Genomic DNA, 12,439 nt, shown 5'->3' with positions numbered 1-12,439 from the left:
TTAGCTTTTTATTTCCAAGGGAAATTGCTTGTTTAAATAAAAAATAGTTTGATTATTTTTCTTTGACAAATGAAACATGGTTTTTTGTCTTTATGTGTTTCTATTTCACATTATTTTGCTGGTGAAGAACCAATCTTGGACTAATTTATGACTCCGTATGTATGTTTAGATTTAATCAAGAACAAAGGCTTCTGGGACATAGATACATAATGTCTATTGCTATGGATATTAATAGTAAACATTTGAACTGAACATTTTATATCTTTTTTATTTGAAAAGAAGAATTACCCCATGAAGAAGAGTGCTTGTGGGCAGGTATTTGTAGGATTCCCCATCTTTTCATCCTCTCCATGATACCTTTCTGTTTTTCTGCTTTACTACCTCCCCGACCTCGGGTGAGTGATTTTTCTAAAGCTTCTCCAAGATGACCTCTGTGATCCTTCTGCATGTAGGATAACAAGGACCTGGAGCTGGACATCATCCCAGCGAGCCTGTCAGATCGTGAGGTCAAGCTACGGGATGCCAACCATGAAGTCAATGAAGAGAAGCGGAAGTCAGCCCGGAAGAAAGAGTAAGTGCCGTAGAGCTCCCACACAGCCACGGGCTCCTTGTGACTGGGCTTGGTTTTCACCGCCACCTGTCCTTTTTGGCAGCTAGGGTGTCCTTTTCCCCAGAGAGGGGTGGACAAGCATGATGCTTCCATTGAGAATATGGGCTCCCTGGAGGCTTCTCGGTCTCTCCCAGCTGCCTGGTGTCTGAGTCCTCTCCATGGATCAGGAACTTCCTAGGGTAACCTTCCTCCTCTTGGATCATCACATTTCCCTACGCAATGTCAGAACTCAACAGTGACAAAACCAGATGTTTTTTTTCCCTTCCCCTACAAATTTAGTTCTTTCTTTTAGTTTCCCAATTCTAGCCTCCCAGCCCTGAAACTGTGAAGGTAGTTTTGACTCATCCTTTCACTCCTTATGTTAATCCTTTCTTCAAAGTTGCTTTACATCTCTGCCCTTGTTTTTGCATCATCACAGACTCTTGTTGGCTATCCTCATCACCAGAAGTCTGAATTATCTGAAAAACTTGCCATAGTCTTCCCATGGCCAGCCCCTATCCCGTTTCCCTGCACAGTGATGCCAGATGAGCCTTACGAAGTGGTGATTTGTTGTTACTAATTCCAGCGTTCTTCCAACCACCAACATCATCCAAACAGCCTTATACACATTTCTATCTACTTATCACTTCTCTCAGTAGCTATAATTATTCCCATTTTACAAATAAGAAATCATACTTAGGAAAGCCAAGCAACTTTTCCCAAACCAAACTATATAGAAGTAATCGAGACAGAATTTAAACCAGTTCTGACTCTTCACCATTCTGTATTCTGTGATTTATTTCTATTATGTCCCCTACTAGCTTCAAATTTCAAATGGTTTTATGTTGTCCCTTAGATAATGATCAAACTCCCCAAGGTACTATCATCTGGACTCACCTAAGTCAGTCTTATTTCAAAATTCTTCCCAATTCAAATGATACACTTCAGTCATATCCTTTCATTGTCTCCTTTCAGGTCCACAAATAAGTTACATATTATTGTTCATGCAGTATTCTTGGCCTAGAACCTTCGTATTTTTATTTCTTTTCCCTTTCCCATTGGTTTAGTTTTTGTTTTTTTTGTTTTTTCCCTGCATGGTTTTAAAATTCCTTTTGTGTGTGTGTGTGTGTGGTGGTGGTGGTATTGAGTATACACTCAGAGACTCTTACCCTTGAGCTACAATCCCTATTCTTTTTTTTTGTTTTGAGACAGGATCCTGCCAATTTGTTGAGAAGATTACCTAGAATTTGTGATCATCCTGCCTTAGCCTCCCAAGTTTCTAGATTGCACCCAGCAATGCTATTGATTCTTTAAAATACAGTTCATGTCCTATGTATCTATGAATTCTTTATATACAACTTCTGTTGTCATTGGCTCATTCCTTTCTGAACTTCTACACCACTTCTCTATACTGATTCATCCTATTCTTATCTAATTGATTTCTGAACATTTCTTTAACTAGATTATAAATTCCTTGATGACAAGAAATATGTTATACTGTCTTCAGTGAACAACTAGATTAAAAGAGTATTGAAGCTAAAAAAATGATCAAGAAAATCTTACAGGGTATCATTGGATACAGAAACTGAAACCTTTGAGAAAGGGTAAAAACTTGTCTAAAATAAGTACCACAGTACCAGCTTCCTCACTTGAAGCTAAGGGATACAAAACTGGCAAGAAGAAAGCAAGGCACCCTTTTGGAGGTATTTAGTGCCAGGTAGCCCAGCCTATGACTTAGTCTAGGTATTCAGATTTCAGAATCTTTGCCTGGTGAGTAATAGGATTTTAAAAGGAAAGGAAGACATATCTAGATACTGGCCCAGTGAATGAATTGTGAAGGTCACATGTAAAGCTGCCAACTATGTTTATTACCAGCTCAACAACAGCCTGGAGGAGCATCAGCAAGAAGACCCAGAGGATGCTGGCATTCAGACATTTTGGAAGAATCCAAAGTTGCTGAGATTTTTATTAAGTGAACTCTGTTTTCTCAGAATATGAATGATACGGGGCCAGAATCAATTTAGAGAACTGGGACCCATTTAACATTAGCTTCTGGCTCTGTTCTCTACATATAATCAGCTCTCCATTCTTGTGAACATCTTTCTAAGATGTCCCATATCCTCTGATTCAACTAACCATGGATCAGAACTATTCAGAAAAAAAATTGTGCCTGTACTGAACATGTAGACTTTTTTCTTGTCATTATTCTGTAAACAGCACAGCATAACTATTTACATAACATTTACATTGTCTTGGGTATTATGAGTAACCTAGAGATGATTTAGAGTATACAGGAGGAACTGCATAGATTACACAAATAGTATGGCATCTTATAGAAGGGACTTGGACACCTGCAGATTTTGGTATCCATGGGGGTTCTGGAAGCAGTCTCCTGAGGATACTGAAGAGGGTCTGTATTCAAAGTAGGCAAAACACATTTTACTTTTTTTAGTTGGTTGTGGGTAGCTGCTTACATAATTTCACATTAATCAAGAATTATTGATTCTTGGATGATATGAAACAATGCTGTTAATCTTAGAAACCATTTCTTGACACTCTGCTTTCTTTATGATGGGGTTACAGAGTCACACATATGCAGAGACCTCTGGAGGGATTTGTGAAGAATATTTTGACAGACTCTAGTTGGGTGATGCTGGAAAAAATAATAGTGCATCCTAAGATTAAGAAGCTCTGCCTATTTTATTGTATCAAAGTTAAATTGGACAACAGCTTCCTTGGACCTGAAAAAGCCAAAGCTGGTCTGTAAAGCCAGAGATTGTTTCATTTGGGGAGTGCATATGGGGAAGGCTGCATGACAAAGGTGATTTAAACAACAGAAATGTGTTGTGTCAGACTTCTGAAGGCTGAGACTCTGGAACCAAGGTGTGGGCAGGGTTTGTTCCTTCTGAGGGCTCTGAGGGAGGGATCTGTTCCATGCCTCTCCCCTCAGCTTATAGGTGACTGTTTTCATGTTCCACTGGTGTTCATCCTGAATCTGTATGCCTGTATCCAAATTTCCCCTTTTTATAAGAGCATCAGCCGTACTGGATTGGGGAGCCCACCTACTCTAATACTTCAGTGACTCTATTCCCAAATAAGGTCAAAATGAGAGGTACTGAGGATCAAGACTTCATGTAAATTTGGGGAGATACAGGTCAATCCATAATGTGGAAGGAAATGAGGAGATTACACTGGGCCAAACCCTCCTCCTGAGTTCTTTGTAGGACAAAAAATAACCAGAGGAGCATAAAGGATGGGTGGATAATAAAACAAAACAGGGGTGGGGGTAGTGGAGATAAATTATGCAGAGAGACAAGTAGAACTATAGGAAGCACATGGGGAGAAGAAAAGCACAGAAACTCAAGGCAGTGAAATCAAACACAACTGCTCAAAGCCGATCGGCTAAAGGTCCTTCTGATCTCCCTTCTTTCCTGGTTTCATAGCTATCTATAGGTTTAATCACTGAATATTTACAAAGCACCTCCTGTGCACCAGGCACTTTGCTTACATGATCTTCTTTAATCCTTGATGCAATCCTGTGTGATCAGCTGTTTTATAACTAAGAACCTGGGGCTTAGAAAAGCAAGTTCTAGTTCTAGTAAATGACAAAGTCACAATTTGGTTCCTGTTTGTCTAATTCCCAAACAAACTTTCTGCTCTTCCAATAGTGTAAGAATAGGAAGATAGTGATTAACTTCTGAAAAAGGGACTTTTTTGCTTGCTGTGCTAGGGACTGAATTCAGGGTATCATGTATACAAGGCAGGAGCTCTATCATTGAGCTATACCTCCACCCAAAAGGGAATTTTTTTTTATCAGTCCTTTAATTTTAATAGAAAGGGCACTACTAGAACAATGTATTACTTTAAGTAAAACTCTATCAAGATAAAGTTTCAGGAAAAGTTGCTACTTATGTGGTATTTCTTGTGAAGTTTCTAGAAGGGGACAATATTTCTTAAAATCATCATGTGATGGAACACCTGGAATTAGGGGTTCTCATTATAAACTTTGCAAAAAACTGATATAGGAAATGTAAAATATATATATATTAATATTATGCTAAATTACATATCATATGCCAGCTAGTAAGCCTTATTTCTAATAAGGATTTGCTGAGTAAAAAATAAAATGAATATACTACACTGAAGGCCTGGATCATAAGTTTAATAATTGTCTAAGATCATTGTGTGACTTTGGGGCCTAACGAGGAAGGGAAATCCTCTCCTTAAAGATAAGTAACACAGACTTCTTTTTATGGTACCCAAAAGAGCAGTCACTTAACATTGTTAACTTAGGCTGAACAAGCTCAGTTCTGTGTACACCAGTTTTTGATGCAAATAAATCCCACTGGAAATAATATCTACATATGTAATAGGATAGTCTAGATCAGAGGTCAGCAAATTGTGGCTCATAGGTCAATTTGACTCACTGTCTATTTTATATACCCTGTAAGCTGAAAGTTATTTTACATATTTAAATGACTGAAAAGTTCAAAAGAAGAATACTGTTTGGGTATATGTGAAAATTAGATGAAATTAAAATTTTAGTGTCCATGAATAGTTTCATTGGAAAAGTTTTGTTAGAACACAGTCCACATATTTTTGTTAACATATATCTGTGGCTCCTTTCACGTTGTATAGCAGCAATAATGTCAGATATTAAATGGCCCACAAATACGTATTCTCTGGCTCTTTACAAAAAAAAAAATTTGCTAAACCCTGATCTTTGTGATATATCGGGCATCCATGCCTAGCTTTGAACTTCTGTTGAAGTTTTCTTTCAGCCTAAGCCTGATTTCACTTATGGTACTGGGTACTGTTTTGGTATGAATCTCTAAACCCTGCTGAACAGAATTCATTCTGGAAGCTGTAAGAGAGATGAATAAGCTGAGATTCAAGCAGTCTTTTTGGTGAGATTGCATACGAACAGTCCCTCATCTCGTGAATCGTGTGCACACATGCACGCACACACACACACAAGTGTGAGCATGTGCCTATGAACACAAAATCACAGTATTGGTGAACTAAAGGGAGAGAGACTATGGAACTGGCTGAGCACAAGTGGTGCTCCTATGGGTAAGAGTGACCCATAGGAGAGGGAAGGAGTTTTTGGATAAAGTAGAAAAATAGGACACTCAAGAATGATAAATGTGGGTTAGAGAAGTGAAGTTTGAAGGAAGGGAGGCTTTATATCTATAACTGACTGAAAGCCCATTTGTTTCCTTCTAGATTCATTATGGCTGAACTACTCCAGACAGAGAAGGCTTATGTCAGGGACTTGCACGAGTGCTTGGAGGTAAGTCTTGCAGTAATCAGTTCACACCTCTGTTAGAAAAATGACCTCCTTGCCATTGTCAAGTCCTCGAGAGTAGTTCAGTGCTCTTATTCTTCTCCCAAAGAGTAACAAAAAAAAAAAAAAAAAAAAAAAACGGGAAATTTTTCTCCCAGAGCCAATAGTAATTGCATGAGAGTTTGAAGTGCTTTTCAAAAGGAGCTAAACTTAGACTAGAGCTAAACCCACACCCTCCCCCCCCAAAAAAAAGTATGTAAGGCATTTCAATTCATAATAAAAAGAATGGCACATTCAATGAACTTAAATTGAGTCTGAAAATTCACACCCCAGCACACATACACACATACTCTCACTCAAATCCACACACATTTATTTAATAAGTAACAAGCAAACTTGAGTATGTGCTTGCTAAAGTTCAGGATAATGGAACATTCAGGTTTTATTTCTTTCTGTTTTATTTATGTAACACTTCACTTTTTGAACTCTACATGCATTCCCAGTCCATGTCTCCCCCCATACATTTGAGGGCCTCTTTATTTGTCTGAATTTCTTGCAGTGTACTTGCCAATGATAAAACTGTTGCTGTCTTCCAGACCTACCTGTGGGAAATGACCAGCGGCGTGGAGGAAATCCCCCCTGGGATCCTCAACAAAGAGCACATCATCTTTGGCAACATCCAGGAGATCTACGATTTTCATAACAAGTAGGTTGGTGGTGGTGCTGGGGTGTTCAGCGGAGCACTCCTGGGGCCACAAATACCAGACCACAAGCTTCCCAACAAATAGATCAAGGCCATTGACAAATCTTACTTGATACAGTCCTACCTGGTTAGTTCTCTAAGGCAGTTGCTGTCAGACTTCTTTCTCACTAACCTTTTCTTCTCAGTTGTCCAAACTTCCTAGAACAGAGTGAAGACAGGTGTCCAGTACTGCCCCTCCACAGTTATCCTCAGGGTCCTAGCAGGTAGCATTCTCGTCTGCCCAATCAGAATGGTTACCATGCTTTGAAGGAACAAAAATAGCTTATCCTTTTACACCTGTGGGAATCCTCACATTAGAACTCACCTGAGGCTAATCGTCCAACATCATGGCCTTTGGGTTTCAAATTTCACTGATGTTTTATTTCAACCTAAATATTTCCCCATCCACAATTATTCCATCATCCCTACCCCCAACCAAACAACAACAGAAATAATCAAAATACAAGTACAACACATTTCTTGACAATGTATAGGGCAAAGCATCAATCAACACTGTATGTTTTGTTGGAAAAAAAAACAAACAAACAAACAGTGTAGAATCATGGAGACCTTAAGCCTCACAGCCCATTTTTCCAGCTCCCAGCTTGTTGTAAGAATCTTTCCCAGGGCATACTAATCATGTATGGTGTAAACAGAGGGTCAGCAGGAACATGAGTATGATTAGTTATATGACCAACCAATGGAAATAACTGTTTCCAGAATGCTAGTAGAGAAGATCTTAAAACACAGGAAGAATACAGACATGAAGTCTTCTAGCTCTCAGGAGCCTGCTGTAGAGAAGGCTGAGTCAGACTAGTTAGGGATTTACTGAGCTAAGGTGTCGATGCTGGAGAGAGAACTGCCAGCTCCAAGAGTTCCTGAGGAGGCTGTGTGTACAGGTGGAGAGCTGTGTGGGGGCAGGACTAGCAGCATCGTCCAGTGGAGATTTCTGTGGTGATGGACATGTTCCACATCTGCACTGTCCAACGTGGTAGCCACTAGATATGAGTGGCTATTATAAGGAACTGAGTAATTTTATCTAATATTAATAAATTTAATTTTAAATGCCACAAGTGGAAAGTAATTACCATACTGGATAGTCCAGTTCTGGAAAATGAAACCTCAGTATGGCTTTGTGCCAAGAATGACCAAGAGGCCAGTGAGCGTTGGGTTCTGAAGGATCCTAGGTTCTGAAAGTTCTAAATAAAGGTAAGGAGTCACTCCCCTCATGATAAATGATCCCTGCTATGTCATCAAATGGCATCAGTTTAAAGAAACATAAATATGTAGCTCCTGTGACATGCTAACCTTGTCAGATTATTAAAGCAGGAAGCTCTATATGGGGGTGGGGGGGAAACCTTTTGACTTTCCAGAATACTTGATAAAAGTTCCCAGATTTTTTGAATCATAAACTTTAACACTTCCCATTTAGCTTGTCTGGAAATCTCCAGACACAGAAGTTTTCTGTCCTCATTCCTATCATTAATGCGATCCCAATAACTTCATTCTTGATCATTGATCCCAAATTCCATCATCTGAGCCCAGCTCAGTATCACCCCATTTCCCCCAAAATATCTGAGAAGACATCAGACTGGCACACGGTAAGTCATGTTATTTTGTCTGACTGATGGTCTCTAGGATTTAATCAACAAGTCTTACTTTCCCCATGATCTTCCCAAATGGACCAGGTCTAGAAGTCTCAGGATCACAACGTGCACTTCCTGTGAGCCCTGCTTTTGCCAAATCACTTTATTGGGGATGAAAATATTCATTTCAAAATTGAACAATTATAACAAAATATTTAGCACCACTATGCCTCTTACTCTAGTTTAATGATATTACTCTATTTATCCATGGTAAACAATTTTGTAGTTTTTTTATAGCTAAAAAATCTACCCACCAGTTACAAAATACAATGCTAAGAAATCCTTTAAAAATCAAACCATATAGATATTGTATTCTGTAAAAGAAGAATCAGTAAAACTATCAACTACACAGCTACCAAGCACGTGTTACCTATTTAGAATATTATGAAGAGACATGAAGGAAATGAAAACCATACTTGGAGCAACAAAAAGAAATGTCATAAAGATTAAGTTTTTGTCTTTTCATAGAAGACCTTCTCTATCAGCCATTTTCCCTCTGGACTATGTAGTTTGCAAGCCCACAACAATTTGGAAACAACAAATACTGTAGAGAATCAAGAACTTGAGCAAATAGTTCAATGGTCAGCAATAAAGTAAGATCAGCAGGAAAGACAACAAATAAATGGCAAAAAATAAAAGGCAATAAAACAAAAACAAACAAACAAAAAAAAAAACCCATAGTGGTCAGGGGTTGCTGGGTATTGCTGCAAAAGCATTCTTTATCTCATAAAGTCCAACACAACCAGTCTATTACAGTGTGGCATAATAATTGATATTAGTAATAACCCTGAATCATTAGTATGTTCTGCATTTAAAGCAAGAAACTCTATAATGTATTTAGAAAGCTATCGACCAAAAGAAACTAATGTTTTAAATTATCCACAATTTAAGGGAACATCCGAGGATCTCACTCTGTATATTAATTTCCTTTGTTATCTGGGGATTCAGGATTTACTGTACTCCTAGTGTATGCTTTCTACTTAAGCCAGACAGATTTTGATTAATGGAGAACATATGACACTCTAAAATTGTTAATAAATAAAAGATAAAATGCCAATTGGCCCAACTTAAAAAATCTAAGGGTTGTCAACTCCTTTAGAGACCATGTCTTTCACTGCATAACCCAATACCTGGCATGCAGTAAATGTTAGTATTTATTGGGTGGGTGGATGGATGGATGGATGAGCTAAAAATAAATTTACATTTTGCAGATTTATGACTAATGCCATTCAAGTCATAATTCACTTTTTGCTTATGAAAGTCTCAAGACCAAGAAAAAAAGTAATACTCTAGATATTATTCTCCCCACCCCATCACTACTAGAGCCTCCTAGACAAGCAATAGAAATTCTGGATGAAAAAGTATATAAGGAACTTTTTAATGGGAGGACCATGCAATTGTCTTAACACCTATTTATTCTTTAGGAATACAGTACTTTTCTGAAGTAGTCACTTCTTAACCGGAGAAACATCGAAGGAGTCTTTTTTAACTCCAATTGTTTGTATTGTTTCCAGAGTTGCAATTAAGTGTTATCAGAGAAACATACCCTTTCTCATTTCAGCTATGCAGCTCAGGTTATCTGCCTCTATTCCAGAGAGAATAGGTGAGAGAGGTGTGAGGGGGGACATTAGAAGATTGAGAGAGCAAGGATTGAGATTGATATCACCTGAATAACCTAATTAGCTGAGTCACTAGGAAATTAGCACCTAGACCAAGGACTATATGGTATATATGTAACATATCTCAGCTAGTTAGTATTAATCAATCTAAATTATGTCACTTGGAAAAATGGCATCCAAGTTTAGGTGTGTGAGTTATGGGTGTGTTTGAGTATGTATGATTTGTCTTAAGGACCTTTGACTTTATAGGTATTAAATGGAAAAATTGCCAAGCTTCAAAAATTCTGTAAAGAACAATTCATTATGTAGAATTTAATATCTACAGGCAGTGGCTTTGCCTCTGCCCAGAGTGGAGTGATACTTAGTTTCCCCCCCACTCCGCATTTACACTACATCTCTTTTCTTTACGACTGAACATAAAGATCATGAAATGTGCCTGCCTACACAGACTTACACCTGTTTCTATTGCATTTTGTAAGCCTTCCTGGAGCACTCAGCCAAAAAAGTGTACTCCCTAAATAGATCCCCAAAACCTAACCTATAACTTGTAATTATTTTTTTAAATCATTTCTTTTCACCTTGCCTTGATTATTGAATATGCAGTTTTGGTTGAAACAGCTTTTTACTTTAAATACTAAGAACTTTTCATTAAATCTGAGCTTCTTCCTTTTTAGTTATTTGGTGACATGGTGGTACATGAGTCTGAACAATAATATTTTAATAAAATCTCTATTGTGAGGTCTCAGAGAGTCCTCTCAATCATCAAATACATAAATCAAGTCCATTTATGGATAAGAAGACTGAGACCCAGAGAAGAGGCAGTGCCTTGCTCAGGGTGTGACACCTCCCTCCCCAGCTCATAAAGATCAAATTCTGCGGGTTTGGTCTCACTTCTGAGCTCTCTCTCCTAACTACTCCCTAGAGCCTCACGGTGGCTGCTTAAATGCAGCCAATTTGACTTGCAGCTAAACCAGCTTTTATGTGGATACTCAAATTTGAGGAATGTTTCCACCTATTTCTTCTATAACTATGTCAGTCAGGTCCCATGCACCTATAATAAACACCTGAAATAAATATGTTATCATTAAAGACTGGAAAGGAAGGTTAGGGGCCAATAATCAAGTCCAGATGCCCCTCCTGCATGCTCTCTCCCTCTGGACGTGGCAGGAAGCTGTTAGGTTTAGCTTTTGCAATTAGTCACCACACTCCCAGTCTGGTGTTCTGGGCCTGAGGCTGAGGGAGCAGGACCAGAGCTGTATGAGGCTGTGCTGGGCACTCTGGTGAAGCCAAGGTCAGCCAGGAGCATGAGTAGGGCACAGTAGGGATGAAAACCAGTTTGGAGAAGTGGGATGGGGGGAGATACTCAGGTGAGCAGCTGAACCAGGAATGTGTTTTGATCATCTTCCTAAGGTTTCCTCTTTGGGCTAGACCTTTGGTACTGGTGATGAATCACATCCAGGCTCTGTCTGACCCCTGAGTTCTAAGAACAAGGTACCGTTGATAAAGGAGGAGGTAGGGCAACCATGCAGTTGAAAGAAGTAAAGAAAATGGTCTCGGAGTAGAGAGAAAGGCCTCATAGAGGAGGGCATTTACCACTTAAATAATGGGTGGGATCTTTACAGACAGAGATGGCTTCCTTGGTGACAGGACAGTTGAACAAGAGCCCCCAGGGAGGAGAAAAGTGAAGTCTAGTAGGCAGATGAGAGGGGGAGGCAGTTTTTGAGGGAGGCTCAACTCCACCCTGGTCTCATCTGCCAGTTAGCTTATGACTTGTCACTTAGTGTCTGTGAGGCTGAGGAGGAAAGGAGGTGAAGGGTGGATATGTTGTTAGTTAAAAATGGTGTGAGTGGGGGTGGGGGACACAAAGGAAAGGAAGAGGGCTGTCAAGATGGGAAAATGGGGTGAGATGCCTAGACAAATATAAGAGAGCACAGTGAAGCGGGTGTGTGTTCAGGGGGAACGAAGAGATAGAGAAGGATTGTCGGAGGGAAGAAGGGAGGAAAAGAGGAGGGAAGAAATAGTAGGGGGATGGGTTTCTGGGTATGTTGATTTAGAAAGAGACACAAAATGGGCATGGTGGCGCATGCCTGTAATCCCAGAGGCTCAGGAGGCTGAGACGGGAGGATTGAGAGTTCAAAGCCAGCCTCAGCAACAGTGATGAGCTAAGCAACTCAGACCCTGTCTGTAAATAAAATACAAAATAGGGCTGGGGATGTGGCTTAGTGATCAAGTGCCCCTGAGTTCAATCCTCAGTACCAAAAAAAAAAAAGAGAGAAAGAGAAGGAATGGAAGAAAGAGAGATGAGTATAGGTCCTAATGCAGTCAGGAGAATGATAAAGGTGGGTTTTTTCAAACATGTTTTATTATTAACCAAAAAGAAAAGAAAAAGAAGGAAAAAGAATCATACATTACATCCTGACATACACATGCTTATATACCACATTTAATAAGGGAATTAAATTTTGCAAAAAACTCCTTCACTGTGTGTGATGTACTGTGATATTTTCAGTTAAGTTAGGTTCCTTTTATTCTTCCTCCTCCTCTTTTTAAATGCTG

At 39.2% G+C, this 12,439-nt stretch overlaps 1 protein-coding gene across 3 annotated transcripts in view; it reads left to right on the top strand.

Annotated features, from left to right (window-relative positions):
- The window catches only part of LOC114093319 (kalirin), a 450,305-nt gene that overhangs the window by 388,702 nt on the left and 49,164 nt on the right, over positions 1-12,439 (top strand). For all 3 annotated transcript variants that reach the window (XM_071615264.1, XM_071615263.1, XM_071615265.1), the window contains exons 23-25: positions 453-571; positions 5,816-5,882; positions 6,473-6,582. In XM_071615264.1, coding sequence (XP_071471365.1) covers positions 453-571; positions 5,816-5,882; positions 6,473-6,582 — 296 coding nt within the window. The remainder of the gene's footprint in view (positions 1-452; positions 572-5,815; positions 5,883-6,472; positions 6,583-12,439) is intronic.

The sequence above is a fragment of the Marmota flaviventris genome, chromosome 8 (assembly GCF_047511675.1).
Source record: "Marmota flaviventris isolate mMarFla1 chromosome 8, mMarFla1.hap1, whole genome shotgun sequence".
Classification (NCBI taxonomy): Eukaryota; Metazoa; Chordata; class Mammalia; order Rodentia; family Sciuridae; genus Marmota; species Marmota flaviventris.
The sequence above is the reverse complement of the archived record's forward strand: the minus strand, read 5'-3'. Positions and strand labels throughout refer to the sequence as shown.